The sequence below is a fragment of the Pteropus medius genome, unplaced genomic scaffold (genome assembly GCF_902729225.1).
Source record: "Pteropus medius unplaced genomic scaffold, Ma_sr-lr_union100, whole genome shotgun sequence".
In the NCBI taxonomy this organism is placed as follows: domain Eukaryota; kingdom Metazoa; phylum Chordata; class Mammalia; order Chiroptera; family Pteropodidae; genus Pteropus; species Pteropus medius.
This window is the reverse complement of record NW_024350921.1, coordinates 286,274-313,454: the sequence shown is the minus strand read 5'-3', so window position 1 is coordinate 313,454 and position 27,181 is coordinate 286,274. Positions and strand designations below refer to the sequence as shown.

Below are 27,181 nucleotides of genomic sequence, written 5' to 3'. Positions count from 1 at the left end.
CACAAGAAATCCCCTCACACTTCCTCCTCTCTCTACTTCTTTCTAGATGATTCAAGTCGAGGGCTTTTTTGAGTTTTAAAACCAAATTTTAGCCAAATGTTTGAGGATGCGAGTCCCCTAGGTTATGTGTCTCACAATTCACTTTGCCTGCCTATTGTCCTCATGCCTCGTCCTATGTGGATACTATGCAGTTGGATGGATAGATGGACTGATGTATGGATGAACAGGTGGACAGACAGGTGGACAGACACACAGACAGACAGACAGATGCACAGATGATATACTTTCTAACATCACTAAGCCTGTAATCAGACTAATTAGGTTAAAAGCCTGGGCAAGTTATTTAATCTTTATGTGCCTTAACTTCATCTTCTGTAAAATGAGAATATTTGTAATGTTATAATAACGCCTACTTTATGAGATGCTCTTAAGAAATTAATATAAAGAGAATTGCACAGGCTTGGCAAATAGGAAGCACCCCAAAAATGTTAACTATTATAATTATATGCCTATTTTCACTTAGACTATCATGAACATTTTAACATCAAAATATTTTTAATTATGTGTTGTATAATGGTTATAAAGTATTTTTTAGGATGTTCTAGAATTCATCTAACCATTTTCTTTATTGAAAATTTAGTTCATTTATAATTTTTCTCTACTCTAAGTATCATAAATCTCCATCTGTATCTAGTAATCTCCCTGGAGAGATTCTAGACAATGCAACCAATTCATACCCCTCATGGTAGTTCTTGATATTTTTACCCAAATCCATAATATTGTTAACCTAGCATATCTGTTGGGTAAGCACTATATTTAGTTGTCTCAACTTGCACTTTCTTGAGTGATTAGGGAAGACAAGCACTTTTGCATGTGTTTTGGTCATATGTATCTATGTGTACACATATTATCACCAGACCCCTTTTTATTGATATATCAGTGTTTTTCCTATTGATTTATGTGAGCTCTCTATATATTAAGTATATACATTTTTTGCTTATTACATTGTTTGGAAATAATTATCTCAGATGGTTTTTAAATTTTAACTGTGGTATACCTGATCATAAAATGAAATCACAGCATAGACTGGGGTTGGAATTACTCAGTAAAATAAAATGTACTGATTATTATACTGCCAGACAACTAGTCAATTTATTTCTGCTTCTCACTCCAAAACGCCAGATTGCTTTCCAGGGCCTTGAATCTAAGCCTGTTGTGTAATTTACAATAATTCTGTTCGGTACCTAGTATCTTACAACTAGACATATAGGGAAGGTTTTAAGGAGTTTTCTTAAGAAGAGACACAATTATCAGAATCTGTTGCAAGTAGGAATTTCTGGCTTCTGGTTCTGCGTTTACATCTCGTTGACTTTTCTTTTATCTCCTACCATTTATTTTCCATCTACACATTTGGGTTCTCCCTCTCTGAAGGAACCTGTCAGTTTGGCCTCCCAATCTCAAGGTTTAACTGTGCAAGACTTACTTTCCCTGTTCCTTCATTTGCCTCCTCCACACCCTCCCTGGGTGGCTTCCTGTAGGAAGAGGTATGGCCTGGAGCCAGACAAGAGGAATGTTTCGCCACACTGTCAAATCCTGCTACTTGAAAGCTAAGAAAAAAAGAAAGGGGTGCAACAGGAAACCAAGCAGAAGAGGAGGCTGAGTGATGATGGTGGGGGTTGTAGAAAATTAGCAGAAATCATTACTTGACTGTGCAGAACACCATGGCTTCCATGCTCCGTATGTTTGTAATTTCACCATGCTCTGAGATTTCCACTTTCAACAGACATGCTCTTGAACATCATGCATGCCATGGACCTCTTATAATTAGGAAACCGGAACAGATTTTTATTTTTTTAATGATCATAAACATAATATCAGTGCTATCTAACAAAATGTGCATCAAAATGATAACTGGTAGATGAGCATTTGAATCAGAAATAGCTATGTTATTCGATATTGTAATAGCATTTGCTAACGAAAACTTTGAAGTGAAAAAATTAGGTAAACAAATGAATAATAAAAAGTGAAAATGATGATCACATTGGAAAAAGAGGAAAACAGTAAAATTATGGACACTCACACGATGGACTATTATGCAACTGTTAATAATCCCTGTTTTCAGAGAATTCTTAATGACAATGGGAAATGTTTATGGTACAGTGTGGACAGAAGTAAGTAGAAAGTGAGATTGCAAATGTGTTAATGGTGCAATGCCAGTTATTTCATCTGTAAACCACAGAAATACACAAACTAAGGCTTTGGAAAAAGATTGGAAGGAAGCACATTGAGGTTTAAATGGCAGTTTCCTCTGAGTGGAATGTTTTCCTCTTCCTATTTGTCTGACCTTTTAAAATTTCATTTACATATACTTTCTTTATCATCAGGAAAGGAGAAATACAATTTAAACATTATAAGAGAAGAAATTGGAAGTTTTATTTCTAAATTTTTTAATTGGAACTTTAAATCTGGCTTATTCTTTCAGCTCGTGCGTTTGGTTTTCCCTGATCTTGGCACCCGGAGACTAGGCACGAGAGGAAGTGCCAGGTAGGTTTATCATTTTTGTTTTATTTTAAATGTCAACAACAAACATTTTGTAAAAAGTCATAAAATGGATGACCAAAAAATGCAAAACTAAACAAAAAAACTGAAAATATCAACTCTAACCAAAGAGTTCCCATAATTCAGATGAAATCCTAGTGCTTGAAATAATTCAGTCACGATGCTGGAACCAAATATTAGTTTCTATTTTCTTAGGGATTTTGTTAAAATACAAAAGTCACAATTTATTTTTTTGTTCTAACACCTTAAGTATTTAGATATATAAATGTCTAATTGTTGAAATAGTTAAATAATTACACACATAGAATAATAGAACTGTTTTAATTACTCTCAGAGCTAAAATTTCTAATTAGTATATTTGAATTAAAGTTAGGAGATTAGGTACCCAGGCTACATTTTAAGGCAAAATGAAATTCCAGTGTTACTGGTGTATAGTGTTATAACTGTCACTCAATTATTATTGTTATTTGTTGTTTGTTTTAAAAAGGACGAAATTAGTGAGATCAGGAAATGGGTGAGAAGGAATGGAAGCCAAGTTAGAAAAGGCCTGGACACTCATGAAGGAGTGAAGACAGTGGAAAATTTCACCAAACCCAATGCTGAACATTTCACTTGAAAAGGTTTTTGTTTGCTGCTATGAGCCTAGACAGTCTGCTGTGGTTTCCTGGGCTCGGTAGAAGAGTGTCTGGCCTGCAGAGAAGGCCCTAGCTTCCTCGCTGAGTCCAGTTCCCAGTGGAGGAAACCTCAGAGTAGCTTCACCTCATTTGAGGACTGTTAACGGTGGCAGCAAGGGACTCTCCCTGTTGCATTTCTCTAGGATCAGAGTGTCATAAACTGGGACCCCAGAGGAGAACATTCGCAAGCTGAACGTTTCAAACATTTCAAAGCTGGTGTGTGTGAAATAGAATGAAATCGTCTACCTAACAGAGATTGAACAGGCTGAATGACTGACTGATTAGCTTTTCCTAATAAAAGGAGCCAATGATAAAACCCAGAAAAGAACCCCTGGTCTTCATTAGCTAGTCTGTTCACTTTCTTCTATAAAGCATGCTCGTGGTTTGACATAATCTTTAAGAAACCTTTATTTTCCAGGTATCATTATGATGGAATCTGTATCAAGAAAAGTTCTTTCTTCTATGCCCAGTATTGCTACCTTCTGGGCGAAAAAAGATATCACAGGTTAGTATCTATTGTTTGAGTGCTTGGATATCAGTCACAGCCTAATTGATATTAGAACCACTCATATTTTTGTTGACTCTAACTGACTTTTTGGCTGTTCTGCCATTAATCCTTCTTACAATGGAAACACATGTCATATCGACATGCCTTTGACACAGGCAGGAAATCAGTCCCTGACGACATTATGGGGCAGAGAAATGCATTTCTGGTTCATTTCCTTAGATACTTTTCATTTTAATCATTATCTTAATTGTCAAAGCCGTTTTTCATTGAGTGAATCTTCATTCTTCTCAATTTCTCTGCCAGATTTGGCAGAAATGACCACTTCTTTCTTGAAACTTCCTTTAGCACCCATGGCTCTGGAGGGATGAGAAGCCACCAATATGGATAAGACATGGGCTCTTCTCTCTGATAGTTTAATAGGGGAGTGAGCTACACGTCGAACTCAATACCAAGTGTAGAGTGATGAGTGTCAAAAGTGTACAAAAGGTCCCATGAGAACTCAGACATACAGAGCACACATCTTGGGCAGGGTACATGAAGGGCCAACGAGAACGTGTGTTTGGAGCTAAGCTATGAAGGACAGCCTCCAAATTTGATAAGTGGAGAGGGTGAAGTGAGGGAGGGAGACAGGAGAGCAGAGGGTGGCCAAGCTTAGGGAGGGATGTGAGCAAAGACAGAGGGAAGAGGAGGCAGAAGCACCTGCTGTGTGGGAGAGTGCAGAGCTGCACAGGATGAACCCAGACGATGAATTCAAAGGGCCTTAAACATGAGGCTGGCGGGCGGGGTATCTGTAAACCTTTGAAGATTCCTCTGAGACATGGGGTGGTATCATCATGGGAAACTCCACAAGGGAAGACACCATGGAGCTTTGCTTATTCCTGTCCCCAGTGTTGTCTGGAAGCACAGAGCAGGAAGCACACTAGGAAGGAGAGGGCGATGGCCCGAGATGGCTCTGAGGCTGCCCCAATCATTCGGATAAGCTTGAACCCCTGAGGAGGCAGATCTGAAAGACATCTTGACACAGGGTCTTTGGTTGTTTGAGTCAGTGTCATAAAAAGGAAACAAAGATGACTCAGCCCAGTCCACCAAAACCTCAAACTCAACCTCAAGTGGAGTCGTTATGTCCTGCTTATAGCCAGCTCTTCCTCTTCAAACTCTTATTCATCCCTAAGTCACAAAGATGGAAAAATTACATCAACCAAAATAGAGAAGTTAAGGAAGGGAGAGATTTATTTCAGTGACGATTAGAACTTTCTTGTGTGAATGTGTTCTCTCACTTACTGACCCAAACTCTCCTGAAAGGCTGGGCTAGAATCTGCTTTTCTGTTTGCCTCAGAACACCCACCCAACAGTCAACCAGCAGACAGTTTGGAGAGATTTGTACACATTCACAAAACAATTGACAAGACTGGCACTCAGCAGGGGTGAGAGGTATTGAGCATCTTGAGGTGTCTGGGTTTATGTCACATAGAGGGGCTAGAATTGGTCTTTATGGGGGAAAAATAGGCTGTATCCTCAAGCAAAGAAGAGGAGGGCTATCAAGGGACAAAGATAAGGACAAAGGAGACATTGGATTATTTATGAGATAAGCCCAGCAAACACTTTTCAAGTACTCTTTACTCAATGCACTTTTGATAATTGATAAAGTCTAAGGTCTTGGCCAATTAAAAGATTTTTTTAAAGCATTAAGATTTAAGGGTAACTCCCTTACAAATTCCACATTTTAAAGATATTATATATAATATAATAGAAGGCAGAAATGTCATAAGTGGTATACTGTTGTTCATAATCTATGAACTATACTGATGAAAATGTTTTCCATTTTATTATGTTATCTTTTATATAAAAACTTGTGTGACAAATTCCTTTAAAAAATTAGATCTCAAAATAAAAACTTTATTTCTACAGTTTTCAGGTAATGAAAACTATATAACTCATCCATTCATTTATTTGTTCATTCAACCAGTATTTCAGTAACTACAGTAAGTCAGGCCCTGTTCTAGCTACTGGCGATGAAGCAATAAACGAGATAAACAAGGCCTCTCGTCTTGTCAGTTTTAGTGAGGGGAAAAGACAATTAAAAAAAAGGAACAATAGCAAGATTGATCTGAAGACAATAAAATGGAGTCATGGGAAGACGTCCCTGTGAAGATGCCTTTTGAGCAGAAATGTGAAAAAAGGAGCTAACCGAGTGAACATCTGGGGTACAAGCATTCTAGGTAAAGAGCAGGTGCAAAGGGCCTGAGGCAGACAGGGATGAGTTCAAAGAACAGTAAGGAAGTCTGAGGGTGGATATTGGTGAATGAGCAGGAGAGGAGGAGGAGAGGAATCTGAAAACACTGGCAGGGACCTGTAGTCTAGGGAAGGAGGCGGAGCGTTATTCTGAGTGTGATGGGGAGCCACCGGAGAGTCTCAAGCTGGGACATGAAGCAATCTGATTTGCATTTTAAATAGAGATCCTCCTGGCAACTCTGCTGAGATAGGATTGTACAAAAAGATGGGTGAGGAGGCAGAGTGACCAGTTAGGAGGCTGTGCAACAGCTCTGGCAGAGATGGCCCATTGAGATTTCTCACTGACATAAATGTAATTCTCTCAAAGAGGCAGCATGATACTATGCAAAACTATACATGGATAAGAGCAGAGACTCTGGTAGTCTACAGACTACCTGGCTCTATGAGTAGTAAACCGTCTGACTTATTTCACTTAGCATAATGCCCTCAAGGTCCATCCACGTTGTAACAAATGGCAAGGTTTCATTCTTTTTTATGGCCGAATAACATTCCATTGTATATATGTATGCCACAATGTCTTTATCCACTCATATGCTGGTGTACATTTTGGTTGTTTCCATAGCTTGGCTATTGTGAATTATGTTGCAATGAATATGAGGGTGCCTATATCTTTTCAAGTTTGTTTTTTCATTTTCTTCAGATAAATACCAAGAAGTGAAATTGTGGGATCACATGGTGGTTCTCTTTTTAATATTTGAGGAAACTCCATACTGTTTTCCACTGTGGCTGCACCAAGTTACATTCCCACCACTAGTGCATGAGGGTTCCCTTTTCTCCACACCCATGCCAGCATTGATTATCTCATGTTTTTTTTTTTAATAGCCACTCTAACAAGTGTGAAATGATATCTCATTGTAGTTTTGATTTACATTTGCTAATTAGTGATGTTGAGCATCTTTTCATGTGCTTTTTGGTCCACTGTATGTCTTCTTTGGAAAAAATGTCTATTCCAATCCTCTGCCCATTATTGATTGATTGGTTGATTGATTGCTATAAAGTTGTATGAGTTCTTCATATGTTTTGGATATTAATCTCTTATATAGATTGCAAATATCTTCCCCCATTCAGTAGGTTGTCTTCATTTCGCTGTGCAGAAGCTTTTCAGTTTGATGTTGTCCCATTTATTTACTTTTGCTTTTGTTGCCTTTGTTTTTGGTGTCATATCCAAAAAAAAATCATTTTCAAGACCAATGTCAGGGAGCTTACAGCCTATGTTTTCTTCTAGGACTTTATGGTTTCAGGTTTTACATTCAAGTCTTAAAAATTTTTGAATTAATTTTGGTGTATGGTACAAGATTGTGATCTAGTTGTCCTTTTCCCATTGTATATTCTTGGCTCCTTTGTCTTAAATCAATTGACCATGTATGTGTGGATTTATTTCTATTGATTTACGTATCTTATGGGTGATTTTCTACTTTATCCTGGGCATTTGGGTTATGATGTTAGGATACTTTCGATCCTATTTAAACTTATTTTAGCAGGCAGTCACCCTGTTTAGGTTTAGCACATAAATGTTGGCCTACTTTTGTGGGCTATAGTCCAATGACAGTTTAGTTTTCTGAGCCCTTGAATGCTATTCTGGTCTACTTCATTCTTCTGGCACTACTGGGACTGCTAATCATTTCCTTACTGAACCCACTTCCCTGGGCCACCTTCTGTAGGGAGTGAGGAGAGCCAGTGGCCCCTTATGCTACTTGGTGTAGGGCAGGAAGACACAGGTTATGATGGGATTGCCCCTGTGGGTAGAATGCCTGCCCTTCTGTGCTCTGAGTGTAGACTGGGAATTGAATTGGCCAAGAGCTTCAACACTGTCCATGCAGGTGGATCAACCCACCCATCAATGCTCCAGGTGTGGATTGGCGGGCAAGGAGCAGCCTATCAGGACTTTGAAGCTACCACTGTGGGCAGATTGGGTTGCTAGCCCATGGCCCAGTTGTGGAGTGAGGGTTGCAGCTCCCTCTAGGTCTCTGGTGGGCTTCCCTTTCCTGATCCTTTGTCCAGAGAGGAGAGACTTTTCTTGGGATTTATGTCTATGCCTGTTGACAGTTCTGGGTTACAGGTCTCTTCAGTGCCTGGTCCAGACATATGTGGGAGGCTCGATCTTTAACAAGATCTGACGAGAGGTCACAACAGGGAGTTGGCCAAAAATAAACACCAGGGGAAACACTCTCTTTCCTTGATGGTATGAGATACCCCTTTTCCACCAGAGATAGAGGAGTGTGAGCTAACCTGTTTAAGGGAGACCCAGCTACAGCAAGTAGACTGGTCCAGGGAGCCTCATTGTACCCCGCTCCAGCCAGAGGAGCTTCGGTAGAGGGACCCCCTCCCTCACAGAGAGAAAAGTCCTCCAGCTACCTTGGGCAGCACCAGCAGGGAGCCCCAGTGGCACCAGATAAACCAGGCAGACTACAGTAATATATTCATACCCACAGCTGAGACTTCCTATGGAGACATAGTAAGGATACATAGTCGGGTCATAAGGAGGAAAAAAAAAAAACAGAACTAGAAGAAGCCATGCCCATCTTCCCCCAGGAGCAAAAATGCAGCACACGAGTGTGTGTGATGTTTCTGCCCAGAGAAGCCCATTGGAGACTCCACTTTAAAAGTTTTACTGGGGGCTGGTCACATAAGCCCCTTCCCAACATGTGCCAACACAACAGATTCCTCAAAAGAAAGCAGGTTATTCAGCATAAACTACCATATTATTTTCACAAATAGTCTAGGCATAGCCAACCACTCTTGTCAGTTAACTGTTGACTGGGAACACTCCGGGAACCAAGTTCCCAGGCGCCAGCCATGGGCCAGTCCTGCAGGCAGCCCTTTCTAGGCATAGCAGTCTCAGTACTGCCACGTTATCTCTTTTCTGCACAATTGCATGACCCCGTGAACATATTAAGAAAACACTGAATTGCACTCTTTAAATAGGCGAATTGTATGGAATGAGAATTATCTTTCAGTGAAGTTGTTTAAAAAAATCCCAGCAAAGTTTTTATTCATAGGCATAGGCAAGCTTATTCTAAAAGTTATGTAGAAAGGCAAGGCCCTAAAATAGTTCAAGCGACCTTGACAAAGAAGAACCAAGTGGGAGGAGACACTACCTGATATTAAAGCTCACTATGTAGCTGTGGTAATCAAGAGAGTGTGGTTTTGGTGGGGGCACAGACACAGTCATTAATGAAACAGAGCAGAGAATCCAGAAATACACCCACTCAAAGATGCTCAACTAATTTTTCACAAAGATTCAAAAGTAATTCAATGGAAAGAGACTAGCTTTTTAACAAATAGTGCTGGAACAACTAGACATTCACATGCAAAAATATGAAACTTACAATTAAACTTTACAACTTAATACAAAAATTAACTCAAAATAAATCACAGATTTCTATTTAAAACATACAACATTCAACTTTTAAAAAAAAAACACAAGAGAAAATCTTTGGGACCTAGGACTAGGCAAAAAGTTCTGAGACTTGACACCAAAATCACAGTTCATAAAAGGAAAAAGTTGGACCTCATCAAAATTAAAACTCTTGTTCTGTGAAAGACCCTGTAAAGAGAATAGAAACACAGGCTACATACTGGAAGAACGTATTTGTAAGCCACATATCTGACAAAGGACTACTATTTAGAATGTATAAAGAACTCTCAAACTAAACAGTCAAAAAAAAAAATTAGAAAATGGGCAAAAGACATAAACATACGTCTCACTGAAGAGGATATACAGATGACAAATAAGTACATAAAAGGATGTTCAACATCATTAATTTCCACAGTGAATTATAACTACACGCCTATAAGATTGACTAAAATAAAAAAAGTCACAACACTAAATGCTGGTGAAGATACAAAGAAATTGGATCACTCATACATTGCTGGTAAAAATGCAAAATGGTCCAACGACTCTGGAAAATCATCTGGCAGTTTCTTATAAAACTAAATATATAATAACCATCTAAACCAGCAATTGCACTCTTGGACATTTGTCCCAGAGAAATGAACTTATACCCACGCAAAGACCTGTACACAAACGTTTGTAGTAGCTTTCTTCGTAATAGGCAAAAACTGGAGTCAGCCCTGATGTCCTTCATTGGGTGAATGGTTAAACAAGCTGTCATATATCAAACCACGGAGTACTATACAGCAGTGAAGAGGAGCAAACTATTGCTGCAACATCTTGGATGAATCTCCAGGCAATTATTCTGAGTGAAAAAAGTCTTATCTCAAAAGATTCCATTCTGAATGATTCTATTTATATAACATTTTGAAATGACAAAATTTTGAAGTGGAGGACAGATTAGTGATTGCCAGGGGTTTTGTGAGGGGCGGGGGAGCAAGAGACGGGTGTGGTTGTACAGGGGAAACATGAGAGGTCCTTCTGATAGGAAAAATGTTCTGTTCCTGTCTGTGCTGGTGAATATGCTAATCTCCATAGGGGATAAAATTATATAGAACTAAATATACACACACACAAATAAGTTTAAGTAAAACTTGGGAAATTTGAGTAAGATCAGTGAATTATATAAATGTTATTCTCCAGGTTGTGATATTGTACTACCTTGCAAAAAAAGTTACTATTGTGGGAAATCGAGCAGAGTATAAAAGGGAACTCTTTGAATTATTTCTTACGACGGTATGTAAATCTACAATTACCTCAATAAAATTCTCAGTTACAAACAATAAATCAAGCCTCATTCTACAGTCCCAGAAGAAACCTGCTGACAGGTCCCAGGACGCATCCCCACAGTCATCCCTGCCTGTTCTTAGCACCATGTCTCCAAAGCCCTCTGTTTCCCCTGCTCACAACCAGTCCCTATTGTCACACTTACAGTTCCGTTTTTCCTTCGTTTCAAAGCACCGTCCTGCACTTTTGTCTGTGTGGAAGCTGAAATGGCAGCCCATTGTTCTTCCTCTGGAGACACATGCATTGTCCCTATCACCCTGACTGAGCAGAGTTCCTTAGTGCTAGTCTCCCACACACACCTGGAAGTCGTCAACCCCAACTGCTGGCAGCTGTGTCTGCTCAGGGACCATTCTCACAGTTGGGGAAGAGAATGATCTCTGAATGTGTTGAAAACCCAGAGGGGAACCCCCGGGAAACCACAGATGAGTCTTTGCTTGGTTCCCCAAAGTCGAATGCCCCAGGGAAGCATGCATTTCTCTCTGTATGCAGCAATTGAGGCCTAATTTACCAAAATTTTCCTACTAATACTTGCTTAAGGGAAGAATAAGAATCTGAATTGTTGTTGTTGTTTGTTGTTGTTAAAGAGTGTGCCTTGCTAGTAGTGGCTCCGAGTAGAATATCCGTTTGCCAAGAGCAGCCCCTTGAGTCAATGAGGCTGTGCATGGGCATCTTGTTTGTCTTTTTTTTTTTTTCTGGCTTTTAAGAAAAGAAATGGAAACACCACTAAGAGCATCAGCATAGAGAGACCTGGCTGGGATCCAGGGTTGGTAGCAAAGAGGTGGCTTTGGGGGACTTTGGGGGGCTTTGTGTCCTCACAGCCACCACCACCAGGCACTGCAAAGAAGCATATACTCAGACTAAAATAAATGTCGTCTCAAGCTAAATGCTATTTCCTCCATACCACCCCTCCTAAGCCCATCCGTAGAGAAATACAGTGCCCAGGTCTCTAACACCATCTGTCACACCCCCTCGACCCCCATGGTCCCGAGCTAAGGACCATGGTGCTGATGACACTCTTAAGTGGACACCTGAATAGGTGGCCACAGAGCAGATCAGGAGTCCTGCTGTCAACAGCCTTCTTTTTCACTGAGGCGGGGGTTGTGGTGACTCTCACTAAAAACTGCCAAGGCAGCATCTGCCATAAACCAAGGAAAGATAAAGGTTTGGTTTTTCAAACAAATGAAAAGCTTGAGGCATTTTTTTTTTGAAAAGGAAAAATGACTATGTATATGCAGTTTGCGCCATATGAAAAGGAGCCCTTCACAAAACACAGAACGTTTGCCTCCCCGCGCCTCCCTCCAGGGCAACCCCGCTTCACAGGAGCCAGGCCTCCCCAGATTCCAGTCTTGTTTAGCTGGCAGCCACATTGGGACTTGGGCCCGGGTATAACTGCTGACCTAGAAACTTACTGAAGAATTGAGGCAAAAGTAGAAAGTGCTTTATTACTGTCTGGGGAGAAGGGAGAACAAGGAGTGTGTGTGTGTGTGTGTGTGTGTGTGTGTGTGTGTGTGTGTGTGTGTGTGTGTGTGTGTGTGTGTGTGTGTGTGTGTGTGTGTGTCATTCTAGAGAAATAGCTCTGCTTAATGTACTTTTCTTCTGTACCTCTTAGGCAAAATCCCTGCTTAATAAATTTCAAGGAAAACTTGTTTGTCATTTTCCAAGTGATGAATCCCAATCTATCTAATGTAAATTTTGAAATTAATTGTACAGTTCTGTTTTCTTCAGGATATATGGAATATATGCCCTCATTCCATCCCCCAACACACACACACACACACACGCAGGCACACACACGCACACATACACACACAGCTTTTCCAACTTAGCACATTAAAGGCCTTTAAAAAGCTTCTAAAATTGTGCCTTCAACATTCTGCCTTTGTTCTTCCATTCCTTTGTTCTTTTGCCAGCTCCTGAGCTCAGGGGGCTGCCTGGGTCTCAGAGAGAGCCTGCGAATCAAGGGCTGCGGGTCCACAGCTGGCTAGTCATGTGGACAACAGGAAGGACCAGGTTCATCTTTCGGACCTCAGAGTGCTAGAGGAAGGCCAGGGCACGGGGGCAGGGTCGGGGAGGGGTCTGCCTGGCAGTTGTGGACGCTGTAGACCCAGCGATGGCAAAGAGAACACCAGTGGTTACTCAGAGGCTCTTTCCAGCCCCAAGAAGGGCGTCTTCTCCTTCTGTTTGTGCAGCCATGGCACTGGGCTGGCGCCGAAGCTTCCTGGGGCCAGGACCCCATGCAAAGGCTCTGCCAAGCCCCATGGGGCCTGACCCTCGCGTACTAATCAGGTGTCCAAGTTGCAACCTGCTTTGGGGCCCTGTCCACCGTATGGTTTACAAGGCTGGTTAGAACTCATTAAGGTCAAAAAGATATGTATTACCTGGTTGTTTCCTAGCAGCCCCAAATACATACATGTGGAGAATTACAAGCTAGACTGCACCCTTGCTTGGGAAAGTTTTCGAAAGCAGGTAACACTCCTAAGCTCCCCACCACGGGAATGCTCCCATTAGTCCAAAGCAACCCCGCCCCTTGCCCAGCTCCATCCCGCCCCTTGCCCAGCCACCACAGCACAACCTGACAACACAACCTATTTTCTGTCTCCCAGAGCAACTGGGATGCTGAATTTTGCCTTTAGAAGGTGAACTTGAACGAGTTAGACTGTCATCACTTCCCAAGGTGTACCCCTAGGTCATCATTCTGCAATTTAAGTTGTTTATAAAATTGAACGGGCCAGGATACAGTTAAACAGTATAAAAGCACCCACTCTCACTGCAGAAAATGACAAATCCACAACACCCGGCAAACCAGATTTAAAAATAAGGTGGTTCTTTTCCGTTTTAAGTTTCAAAACTCTGTCTTATTTGGTCCTTCTTGTGTACGTTATTTTTTATTTACGCACCTGTATATCCGATATGACAGATTAGAATGAGTACTAGAGGTGAGGCCCTGAAATCAGAGCTGGGTTTCCAGCTGTATGAATTCTGTTTTTCTTTTCCTATGTGCCAAGTGGGGATAATAATGATTTACTATCTACCCACCTAATGGATTGATGTGAGAATTGAGGTAATACAAGAAGAGCACTTAGTGATGAGTAAATGCTCAGCATATTTTAGTGATGAGTATTATTAGTATAATCAAAATGATATTAAATACAGCTTTTTGCAATCCTAATGACACATGGGCCTGTATGAATGCGTACAGTTACTATTTTAACTTTGGATATAAAAATATTGATTAAATTAAGGTTATCTTCCCCTAATCAAAACCAAAACAATTAATTCGTGTGCTTTGAGTAAGAATTGAAATTAGGCCTTAAATGGCTGGAGGACCAAGCACCTTTGTCCTGCATCCTGACACTCAATGAGCATGGTACATAAATTAGGCTTTATTACATTTTTATCCTCTTACCTTTGTAATTGCTTCAAGTTGTTTCACTGCTATTGGAGTGATTTGAGAGAGAAAATTACGATGCCAAAATGATGTAAATGAAAGTCTGGATTAATGACAAATGATGTCAAAACCTGAGAATGTGAATGCAAATTGCAGTTAGACGAAAAGAAAGATAAATGCCAAAAAGCATATTAAGCTAACGCTACATTTGAAAGAGTTTATGGAAAGAAAAAAGAAGAGTTGTGTGCCACATAATCACGTCTCAGTCTCCTTTACTCTGGGCCCTTTTTTAGCCAAATTGATCGTAAAAACTAAAGTAAAATGTGTTTGTCATGCTGTGTCTGCATTGCACTGCACTGAGTGGACAATTTGCAGGACCGCACAAGAAACCTTCCACATTCCCTTCGCGAGGCCCAGAAAGAATCTTCCAACCATCATATGAGACCCGCAGGGCTCTGAGGCCACGTGTTCACAAAGTTATAGGCTCTGGGAGCTGGAAAAAGTTAGGAGTCACCAAATCCCATCCCCTCCCTTTATAGAGGTGGAAAATTGAGCCTCTCAAGGCTCAAGTGACATGCTTAATGCTACATAGCAAGTTAGTGGCAGAACTGGACAAGGAAGCCTGTTCTGTTCTTAGTCTTCCTTCTTCCCCAGGTCTCTGTCTCTGCTTACTCTCCCTCCATCCCCCTGGCCCTTTCTGGAACCTGCTGACCTCCTTCTCTCTCCCCAGTAGTTGAATCCTAACAGGAGCTGAGGGGACGACAGCTCACAAGGAACCCAAGTGACCTCACTGGGCCGACGCGCCTCAGGTTGCTCCTTTGCCATGCGCCCTTTTTCTCTGTCATCATGATTTGGCACAGTTAAAGCACCTCAGGCCTCAGAAAACAGTGAAATGCAAGCCTTCTTTCACAGCAAGGCCAGCTCTGGATGTTTGGTGTGGTTTTATTAGAGCCATATTTTAGCAATGACTGTGCATTTGATCATAATCTAATAAATGTCCCCAAGGGCTGAATCAGAACTGCACACAGGAAATGACACAGAGGCAGTGACCACAGAACACGAGGCCATCGTGGCTGGCACCCCAAGAGCTGAAAATGTCACCTCCAATGCTGCCTTGGCCTCCTCACCTTCACCGCCCCTCTTCTTGGGGGTGGACCCCAGTGTGGGGAAGGGCACACTGTCAGCGGAGCGCCTGTCTACACAGTCTCAAGGTTAAAGACCAGCCAGTGCCTGTAGTGTTCATTCAGTCTAGCCGGCCAGAGGTATATGAAGGACCAACTAAAGTTATACATGGTTTTGACTACGAGGGCCGTCAGCTCTTCTAACACCACCACCCCACCTCCCACCCTCACCCAGGCATTGTTCAAGGTCGTGTGTGTGTGCGCGTGTGTGTGTGTGTGTTGAACATATCCCATTTCCTGAAACTTTCTGGCCATTGAACAGTCCTAAGTTCAATTCCTATTGTGATAGCAACTCTTCTTAAAAGATAAAAAGGGTGGCTTTTTAATGGGTTTGTATTCAGACCCTGAATCCCTCTGCTCTGTTTTGAAATGTGTTACATGGAGACATCGATTCGGTGGATATCAGGCCTTCTGCCCAGCTTTCCGTGACTTGGGTTGGAGAATGGACTGGCACAAACCTTCCAGGGGGAGCTCCTGGGGCTTTGGAGAGGCTGGAAGGGGAGGTGGAACTTTCCTGTGTGGGGCGAAAGTCATTTTCCTCCACTTCCCGCCTGGCTCCTGCCCACTCCCAGGCCATTTCTGCCTCAAAGACCTTCTTCCAGAAGCAGTGTTTGCTACCTTCCTCTTTTCTGTGTGTGTTTAGGTAGAGTTGGAACACTCAGGTGTGAGGAAATGTGTTGGAGTGGACAGAGCGGCCACAGTTCTCAGGAAAACTGTGGAGGGGATGCCACTAGCTCTGCCATCTGTAGAATGCTCATTGCCCATGCAAAGCAGGGCTCCCAGTGCTCCCAGTGTCTCAAAGGCGCACAGTTAAAGGGAAGATGCACCATGCCACAAGAGTCTGTTCTCCATGACACATACTTGTCTCCAGTATAAAATATGAATCCAAGAGGCATGGCAGAATGAAACTCACATCTTATTAATTCCCAGTTTTTTGTTCTGTGAAAGTGCTATAGCCATCAACTCAGGACATTATCATTTCTGAAATGATCAATTTAAAAGACCCAAATCAGAAAGGATAAGACCTCATGTCTATGATGATATTTCTTTTTTCACAGGAGTTAGTTCTACACACGATGACATCATATATTTGTCCTGAAGGGAATACACTTTTAAAAAACAAATATGTGGTTTTTTCAGTTACAGAAAAGGATTTTTTTTAATGACGAGCAAGAGATGATCACTGGTTGTGTACAGAAACTTGAAGGAGGGTTTTAAAATTAAAGTTATACCCCATGCAAATAATCCTACTGCAAAAGAAACTTGATTCTTGTGCTCAGAAACAGGTGTCTTACTAAAATGATTTCTCTATTTGTTCTGTCACAGTGGAGACGTTGTTGCCTTTGAAAAATCTACTAATTATGACAGCATTACCCAACAAGAAGGAACAGTGAGTGTTGAATAAAATAGATTTACTATAACAGACCTTGGAATATTCAGTAATTGCTTAATTAAGTGCAACATTTCCCTGTGTGTGATGTTCTTATCACATGTAGCCCTAACTACTTATCCACTTGATCAGGATTGTTGAGTTTCCACCGCGTGCCACACACTATGTTGGGACAGATGAGGTCTTCCAGGAGCACACTGTGTGGCTGCACATAGGCTATTTAATATGTTTCTTTCTCTGTAATGAAAAAGAATGTATAGTTTGTGAGCCATAAATTCACGTGAAAGTGTCTCTATATTACAGTTATAGCTCTTTGAATTAGGACACCAGAACTATTACCAGGTATGATATCATGAGTTAAATTTTATTTTAACTGGCCAAGATGACATGACAGCACTTTGATGCTGTCTTGTTGACAAGTGTCATTGAATGGACAACCTTTTAAAAACCTGTTTTGTGACCAGCACACTTAAAGACTGAATGGACTATGAAAGAAAACTAAAAACACAAACAGAAAAATCATACTTCCTATACTTGACTGGAATACAGTTTCATAGTTTGGGAGCTAAGAGAGATATGAAACAACTGATGTACCGTTAAATGGGCAATGCAGGCTGTAGGGGATTTGGGAGGGATAAAGATTATGGTGGGTGTTTACAGAAAAGGTAGCCTGTGTTCATTTCCTATTGCTGCTGTAACAAATTAGCGCAAATATAGTGGCTTAAAACAGCACAAACTTATTATCGTACAGTTCTACAGGTCACAAGTCCAACACAGTTCTCACCAGGCTAAGATCAAAGGGTTGGTAGGGCTGCGTTTCTTCAGGAGAGATCTAGGCAGGAATCTGTTCCTTCCTTTTCCAGCTTCTGGAAGCTTCCTTGTTCCTTGGCTTGTGGCCCCTTCCTTGGTCTTCAAAGCCAGCAAAGGCAGGCTAAATCCTTCTCAGGTTGCCATCTTTCTGGTTCTCTGCACCTGAGAAAGGTCCTTTGCTTTACATTGGTACCACCTTGACGATACAGGATAATCTTCCCATCTCAAGGTCCTTAACCTTAATTATATCTGCAAAGTCCCCTTTCCAGGTAGGGTTCCAAGGTTTAGGATGTGGACATCTTTAGGGGCTGTTATCCTGCCTGCCCCACTGCCCTCAAGCTGGTTCCGAAGGGATCACTAGTATCCCCCTTTAGGAGACATTCATCTTGAGGGTGCAGCTTACATTTGTGCTTGGAGGTGTGCAGGCAGCAGGGAGCCAGATGTGAGGATGTCAGTAGACTCTGAGTGAGGACCAGATGGTGGTCATCTTGACAATGTCGGGCTGAGGAATTTGAATTTCACCCAAGAGACTAGAGGAAACCATTGAGGCATCTTCATAAGGGGAATGACAGGATACATTTGCTTCCGGGGGCGGTAATTCTGGGAACAATGTCTTCAGGGATGCAAGAAAAACAAAAGGCATCGAGGAGAACTAAGAGAATAACTCAGGGAAGGCAGACGGTGCCTGGCCCAGTGGCCCGTGGCAGGAAATGCCCCCCGCATCATATCTCCATGGTTTGATACATGGTACGTGCTCAGTGAAGGTTGGTGGAATGAATGGAAGATAATAATTCCAATGCTATTTCTTGGGTCTGTTGATAAATCCCAAACTGCATTTAATATACCTGGAAAACCTAAATTGAATTCCTCACTTTTTTCTTTGTCATTTTGCTGAGTGACTTCTCCTGTAGAGATTCAAACTCAAGTAGTTCCATACATACTTTAGATTTCTGATGATTTATATTGTGAAGAAAAGATGTCAATTCATGATTTTAAAAACTTTTTCCTGAAAGATCAGTTCTTTTCACAGGAACAATCTGAGGGCATTGACTTTAGAAACTTGTGAATTTGCTTTTTATTATTTTATTTTGTAACAGCTTGCTCTTACATTCCCTTTGCAATAATTTCTTAAATTATTACATTTTCAGATAATTTCTTCTAAACTGTGATTTATTTGCCATGTTGAAATGTAGAGATTTGGACAAAAAACAGCCTGCCTAGAGCTGGAGTTCTCAGCTTAAGTGTGCACAAGGCTCACTTGGGAAGCTGGTCACAATGAGAGATTTCTGGCCTCGTCTGATTTACTAAGGCCCTCAGGAGATGAACCCCAAGGGCCCCCAGGGACTATGACATAGATGATTTCAGGACCATACTTGAGAAATGCTGGCTTTGATCACTAACAGTCAGGAGATCATTCATGAATACAAGAGGTCAGGGTGTGCTATGGAGAAACTGGACTCACTTATGGTAGGATGTGGTAGGTAAGAGAGGCTAGTCCAGAGTTGGAATTGAAGATTATTCAATTATTCTCTAATAGAAGCACTGACGAGAGGCCAGTGAACTCCATGAAATAAATAGCTCCATCTTTTTTGATGACCTGCCTAAGTATCACCCACACACACACTAGAAGTATTATCCATCAGACGACTCCAAATTAAGCCAGTTCCCTGACATGGTAGGAATGAGGGTTAAACAGCCCCCAGTGGAAACAATGGAAACCAAATGGAAACACCCAATGGAAACACCTTTTGAGCTGTCACCTTTCGGTGCCACTACTTTATCTGTTTGTTTAGACATCTTATCTCCCTACTTTATTCTGAAAATTATATAAAAAAGGGGAGTTTTGACTTGTTAAAACTTGTTACTGGGAGTTTTAACTTCACAATACTAAGTGCATAATGTAACTTTTTTCAGGGAGAGAGTCAGTTGCTTTCCTCAGATCCTCAAAGGGGTTCAGGACCACAAAAGAGTTAAGAAGTATAGATTCTAGGACGCTGAGAAGACTATTGAACATAATTCCTAAACTCTCTCAATCCCTGTGCCCTCAATGATATTGGCTGATAATGAGGGAGCATCATAGAAGGTAGAAGCCAGTGGTGCCTGTCTTGAGTATATATAATGCCGTGTGGGATGGCAGCTGAGCACCACCCAGCTCCCTAAGGGCGGGTGCCAGTGGTTAAGAAGCCTCTCTGCCCTCAGGTGGCTTGTAGATAGGAATATACTGCAAACTCACATAAAATATCTACTAAGCAAGATATAAGTGAGTAGCTCAGTAAGACTCTAATAAATAAGAACTGAGAAAGGTAAAGATGAAACACTGACCTCGGAACTGTACTTTCACACAGTGAGCTGTTAGGTTGGAGAGAGAGAATGGAGAAGAGAACTCTCATGCAGGTCGCAGTTCAACATGGAGGCCGTCGCAGCTCAATTCAACTCATAGAAATGATTTCATCCTACTCTACTGAAATGGGAATTATTCAAAAGAAGTCCAACAGAGAACTGGTCAAGATAGTGTAGAACAGGAGTCCCCATTTCCCGGGCCGCACACCAGTACTGGTCCATGGCCTGTTAGGAACTGGGCCGCACAGCAAGAGGTGAGCAGTGGGCAAGTGAGGGAAGCTTCATCTGTATTTGCAACCACTCCCCAGAGCTAGCATCACCACCTTAGCTCCACCTCAGATCATCGGACATTAGATTCTCATAGAAGCACCGGTCCCTGGTACCTAAAAGGTTACGGACCGCTGGCATAGAGGGTAGAGGCTTTGTACATGTTCTCTTGCAACCGTACCAAAATTATGATGAAACCATGGAGCAAACAGCAAGCAGAGTCACCTGGGGTCTGGATGAACAAAAGCCCTATGACTAGGGAGAGAACTAAGAAATCACCCTGGAACAGAAGGAGGGGACGGAACACAAGGCTGCCGGACCGGCATGGCTGAGTGAGACCAAGGCTAGGCAGCTGTGGGCATTCCTCTTAAAGGGACTGCAACCGTAACTGGACTCTCACGGTGACAAACTCGCTTGCTTGAGCACTAGTGCTGGGGCAGCTGCTCAGGAGGTACATATGGGGTACATACAGTGGTACACTGAGTTGTAGGGCTTCGGAGTGAGGGCCGGAGGGAAGGCTTTCTCCTGGACATTAGTGCTGGTGGTATCCATCGATCCTTGGTTGAGCTCTCCCCACTCCCAGCATGGGGATGCACGTGCCTCCATATCTGAGATGTCATCAAACTGGATAACAGAGGTCAGTCCGCCCAGAAGATTCCCTTAAACTCTGCCTCTCCCAACTTGTGGCCCACCCAAGCCACATCCAGTGGTGCGCTCGGCATGCCCTGTGCTCCCTGCCGAGTAGCACTAGCGGCAGCCAGCCTAAGTTTTTTGCGTGGCCTCTTGAGGCAACTATAAGCACAGCACCTGTGGATTGCTTGCTAACTCCCACCAGGTGGCCCCAGAGGGGCACAGGCTGGGGCTAAACTTGGCCTGTAGCTGTACCCCTCTCAGGACTGTGCCACTGGGCCCCACAGGACCTACTACACAAAGCCATGCCATTAAGACCAGGAGATTTAGAAGCTTTACCTAGTATGTAGAAACAGACACAGAAAGGCAAACCAAAATGGGGAGACAAAGAAGCATATCCCACATTGAAAGAACAGAACAGAACTCCAGAAATAGATCTAATCAAAGTGGAGTCAAGCAATCTAACAGATGCAAAGTTCAAAACACTGGTTATAAGGATGCTCAATGAACTTATAGGAAGAGTAGATGAACTCAGTGAAAACTTTAACAAAGAGATTAAAAAAAAAAAATTAAGCTGGAAATAAAAGAGAACCAGTCAGAAATGAAGACTACAATATCTGAGATGAAGAATATATTAGAGGGAATCTACAGAATGGATGAAGCAGAAGATTGAACCAGCGATATAGGAGATGAGGTAGCAGAGGACACCCAATCAGAACAGCAACAAGAAAAGAGAATCCAAAATCATGAGGGTAGTTTAAGGGGCCTCTAGGACAACATCAAGCATAACAACATTGGCATCATAGGGGTACCAGAAGGAGAAGAGAGAAAACAGAAAGTTGAAAATCTATTTGAAGAAATAATGATGGAAAACTTCCCTTACCTGGTGAAGGAAATAGACGTATAACCTCAGGAAGCTCAAAGAGTCCCAAACAAGATGAACTCTAAGAAGTCCACACCAAGACACATCATAATTAAAATGCCAAAGTTTAAATACAAAGAGAGAATCTTAAAAGCAGCAAGAGCAAAAGCAGTTATCTATAAGGGAGCTCCCACAAGACTGGCAGCTGATTTCTCAAAAGAAACTTTGCAGGACAGAAGGGCTTGGCACAAAATATTCAAAGTGATGAAAAGCCAGGATCTACAACCAAGATTACTTTATCCAGCAAAGTCATCATTTAGAGTTGAAGGACAGATAAAGAGCTTCCCAGAGAAGAAAAAGCTAAAGGAGTTCATCACCACCAAACCAGTATTACAGGAAATGTTGGAGGGACTTCTTTCAGAAGAAGAAAAACTATGTATCAAAAATATGAATAAAGAATGGCAATAACTACATATCTATCAACAAGTACTTCAAATGCAAAAGAATTAAGTGCTCCAGTCAAAAGATAGGGTGGCTGAATGGATAAGAAAACAAGACCCTTACATATGCTGCCTACAAGAGACCCACTTGTGATCAAAAGACACACACAGACTAAAAGTAAAAGGGATGGGAAAAGATATTGCATGGTGGACCTAGAAGGTATTGTGCTGAGTGGAGTAAGTCAGAGGAAAACAAATGTTATATGATTTCACATACGTGTGGAATCTAAAAAACAAAACAACAACAACAACAATAAAATGGAAACAAACTCATAGATACAGAGAATATTTTGAGGGCTACCAGATGGGAAGAGGGCTGGAGGGAGGTAGTCAGTGAAAAAGGGCAAAAGAATTAAGAAGTACAAATGGGTAGTTACAAAATAGTCATGGAGATATTAAGTATAGCATAAGGAATATAGATATTAAGTATAGCATAAGGAATATAGTCAATTATGTTGTTATAAATATGTATGGGGGCAGAGGAGTACTAGATTTAGTGGGGTGATCACTTTGTGAGTTATAAAGATCTCTAATCACTATGCTGAACACCTGAAACTAATATAACATGATATGCCAACTATAATTGAAAAATTAAAAATATTATCAAAGGGGAAAAAAAAGTCCAGGAAAATCCTGAAGAAATCATTTAAAATAAAATTGCTATTCTTTACTCAGTAAGGGGAAATCGTGCCTTTCCTTGCTCAGAGGGAACAGCAGCATGGATGACACGGGAAGGAATGTGGAATTTGTTTTCTGCCATGTTACCTTTTTTCTCCTTGATGGAAACGTTTTACATTCTGTAAATTGTTCTTCTAAAGGAAAATTCGTGCCTGTCATTTTCCTTGTTAGTTAGGGCCTGAAATTGCTGATTCAACTAGCCATTTTTATAATACAGACATGATGAACCAGGGAGGATATAGTTTTATTTCAAGGAGGGACAATTATATGGATGAGGCATTGTAGAAAAATGTATTTGTGGCATTAAATTATTCATAGATAATATTTTTATTGTACATTACCGTACAGCACTTGTAATCCGTGACCACAAGAGTGATACGTTTGGGTAATATATTAAGTTCTAAAATATTAAGTTCTAATAGAATTATAGAGGGAAGTAAGTATCATTTGGAACGAAATAAGGGAGGAAAGTTGCTGGAATCAATTACGCGTTCGTAGGAGTGGATGAAAGATTGCATAGAATATTAACCTACAGTAGCGATATAATTTGATTATTACATGGTTTACGTGTGAGACAATGCATTTTATTTTAAAGAAATAATCCATCGTGTCAATGGTTTCTAGAGTGAAAATCATTCACCAATAAAGACAGACCCAGCTGGACCAGCCGTGTCTGAATTCAGGAGATGTCCATTCTGGGAGCAGGAACTGGCGAGGAAGCACCCCTACGACATGGTAGGCTTGCACGCGTGGGCGAGACTAACCTGTGACCATAGTTGTACCACATGGGATAACATTTGCTTTCTCCCAGACTCACAAGGACCAACATTTCCTCCCGGGCTTGGTGACAATCAGGAAACTCAGATCTTCCCCTGTCATCCTATGGAAAAGCTTCACCTGGGACCAAGAGTGAGGGCTTTCTGCGACAGACAAGGGAACAGAGATGTGGATTGTCTAGAAACAGGGACTGGGGAATGTGGAGGGGGGAATTGGGGTTGAGAGAGAAAGATGTCAAAGCTCGGTGGCCTTTACAGTAGGTGGTACAGACCTGGAGTTATGACACTGAAATCGAAGCCACATCAATTTTAGGTTACCGAGTTTCACAGTATACCACATGAGGAAAAACGCAGCTACTGTCACATCGGGATTGCAATACAAGCAGCCTCTAGGGCTTCAGAGAGGCCTTGAGGAGCAGCTCCTTGGAGTGGCCAGCAAATGGAAATAATTTTCCATCTTTTTCCTAGATGGCCTTTCTTGCTGACGAATACTGCAACTATTGTCAAGACATTTTACAGAACGTGAGGAACCAAGAACTTGAGAGGGTAGGGTTTTTATCTACAAAATGCAGACCTTTATGACTCATTACTAACCATTTTACTCGAAAAGACCCCTGCAGGGAGGTCTAGTGTCTAATTCATTGCACCGAAGGGCTTACAATCCACTTTTTTTTTTTTTAAATAGTTAATGAGTTCTTAAAGGTGACGTTTCTATTCAGTTTAATCATTTGGAAATTTTCAAAGGTGCTAATATGTCTAACTTTATGCTTTCAGTGTAATCCAGTTGCTTTTTTAGATCCAAATTCCAGCTGATTTTTAATAAAGTATTGGTAATATTATTCACCCTGGAATTTCAAATAATGCTAAACAGCCATTTTGTTGAGACATGCTAACAGAAAAAGAAGCAAGACTTTGAAGCAGGGTGATTTGATGTGGCTACTGTAAAGACTGAATTTTATTCTGGAACTAGCTATGGAAAACATGAATAAATGTTTTAACCAATCTTATCCTTTACTGTAGAAAATTGAAATGCAGGAAAGCAAGTGCACATTGAAATGAAAACTTTTCTGATGCTTTAGTCTTCTAAGTACTTCAACTTCGAGTGACGTATTCATTCAGCATGATTACCTTTATTACCTACTCAGTGTAAAGCCTAACAGAGAGGGAGAGACCAAGATGTCTTCAGAGTGGCTCCCGTCCCAATGATGCAATGCTACAAATATCCATCCACATTAGACTTCTATTATATTCCTTCTTTCCTTTAGTCACACATCAACAGCAACTTCATTCTTACCCTGTGACCAGGACCATTTCTGGAACTTGGAAGGCATTCTCCATAAGTCTTGAGAAATTGATAGCCTGGTACCAGAAGGTATAAAAGGTACCAAAAGCAATATAAGCCAATAAACATGATACAATATGGCAAGTTCTAGAATAGCAGTACTATTACACTGTTCTAGGTACTCAGAGGAAGAGTGACGGAGATGGCTGGGGGCTGCTACCAAAAGGAGGCTATGTTCCCTCCGACTTTAATGGAAAAGCAGAGACTTGACAGACTCAAAATGGGGTAGGAAAGAGACTCCAGACAGAGCCAATGGTGCAGGCAAAGGCAGCAAGGTGTTCACAGTCATGTGACAAAAAGGTCACTGTGACCAGACTTTATCATCTCTAACAGAGAAGCCAGAGAGGAAGTGGGAAAATGGGCTGGTGCTAGAAAGGGCCTCATATGCCTTGTGAGGAATTCTGATTTATTAAGAAGTCAGTGTGAGAGCGGGGACGCGGATTGCTATATTGGAGCAGAGAGTGTAGTAAGGAGGTTTTATCATAGTCAAGGTGAGAAGTGATGAAGGTTGTCGGATCTGAATCGGTGACAATGACATCAGAGAGAAAGGGGCAAATTAGAGAAATATTTTGGAAGCAGACGCACTGGGACACATGGTTCACGTGGCTTTGGACATGAGTGTTGAGGGAGTTAGCAGAGGTGAGCCCACGGCCATTGCCTCATTCACATCCACCGACCCCAAAAGGTCACACTCCAAAGTTATCACAGCTGAGAGGAAAAGCATTAATGTATCCTGCTCATCCCACTATTTTACTTATTGATAAATAACTATGAGTCTCTTTGGAGATGTCTCCTGTAGAATTCATGCCCCCGATAACAGGGTTTCAAATTAGGGGTTCATCATTAGGTAACTCAAGAATTGGCCCTCACTTCCTTGACAGCCTGCATGAGGGGACAGCACCTTGCCTGAAGTCACTGGTGGGTCCTAGTGTCAGGGTCACGATGCCTTGGAATACTTGAGCCTGCAGAAATCCCCAACAGTCAAGAGTCTTTGTTAGCTGGCAACTCAGGACTGGCCCCCTGGTTTAGTCACAGAATCTGAAAAGTCAACATTGGGGGAAATAAAGAAAAAGAAGAAAACTGCCATTTTGTTCCTTAACAAAAGTTGTCTACATCAGTCTTTAAAGAAGGCTCCTGCATAAAACGACACCAGGCCCCTTTTGCTGGCACAATTTTTAGGTGTCAAGGAGGAAGCCTCTTTGATAATGTAACATGACCCCTCTTTCAAAGATGAAAAATAAACTCTGATACTGGCCCCTCTGGCCATCTTCTCATACTATTATAATCAGCAGGAGCCCCCTTGTGGTTAAAACAGCTTTCCTCCAGAAAACTTCCTCATGAAAATGCATTATCCCATCCGAATGGAAAAGCTGGACTGAAATCCATTCCATTATCATTTGGGGCTGATTAAGTCTCAGTATATGGGGGATGAGTCTCACCAGGCACACAGTGAGTTATGGGAGATATGTTCCGTTCCTTATCTCAGGTGGAGGACTTGCTTACTTCCTTCTGGAAATCTCTGCAGCGGGAGACAGTGGTGCTTATGTCATTGCCTGATGTGTGCCAGCTCTTCAAATGCTACGATGTACAGATGTACAAGGTAGGAAGACGTTTGTTTGAGTCGCTGCTTTGTACCTTCCCAGAAATTGACACCAAATGCTGAGGTTACAAACACAGCCCTCCCTCTCGGCAAGTCCGTGGACTTCAGGGCCCCTGAGGGGCGGATGGTGGGGTTGATGAACCACAAGCCTTCAGATCTCTCCCTAAAACTGTTTTGCTTTGTGAGTTCAGTGAGAGACTGAGTTGTCTCATGTAAAGAAAAAGCCAAGACACATGGTGACCTATGATTCTAGTGACTAGGGAACCCCAAACTGAGTCAAAGTTCTTTCTCTGGTAATTTCAACAAAAGAAGACTTCTTTAAATGAGTGATTGGAATAATTGTTTCGTAAAACATATAACTGCCAGGGTTGTTTGTTTGTTTGTTTGCTTTAAAATTCTATCTCTAGAGTGATTATTATAATTTGGGGGCCAGTTATATTTTCACTACAGTGTCAGTGGCAAAAATGTGTTCACTTTAAGCTGCTCATGAACCTTTACCTTTTATTTTGTTACTTTTTAGGAGATAATCTAGTGCTTCTAAGTTTTTAACACAAAGGTGGAAAACCAGGGCCTGGATTCAGCGCTTAAACATTTTGGTTGGACCGGTCTAGTATTGGCCAATATAGTGTTTTTAAAAAATTTGAATCATCTCTCAATATCTTTAGATCTCTGAAAAAAGTCAAATTCGGACCACACCAAACTG

General features: G+C 41.6%; 1 protein-coding gene across 1 annotated transcript in view; it reads left to right on the top strand.

Annotated features, from left to right (window-relative positions):
• The window catches only part of RFX8 (regulatory factor X8), a 52,030-nt gene that overhangs the window by 10,172 nt on the left and 14,677 nt on the right, over positions 1–27,181 (top strand). The window contains exons 3-8 of the mRNA XM_039840094.1: positions 2,483–2,544; positions 3,652–3,738; positions 16,610–16,673; positions 23,385–23,495; positions 24,005–24,058; positions 26,365–26,478. Of these exons, the coding sequence (XP_039696028.1) occupies positions 2,483–2,544; positions 3,652–3,738; positions 16,610–16,673; positions 23,385–23,495; positions 24,005–24,058; positions 26,365–26,478 (492 nt within the window). The remainder of the gene's footprint in view (positions 1–2,482; positions 2,545–3,651; positions 3,739–16,609; positions 16,674–23,384; positions 23,496–24,004; positions 24,059–26,364; positions 26,479–27,181) is intronic.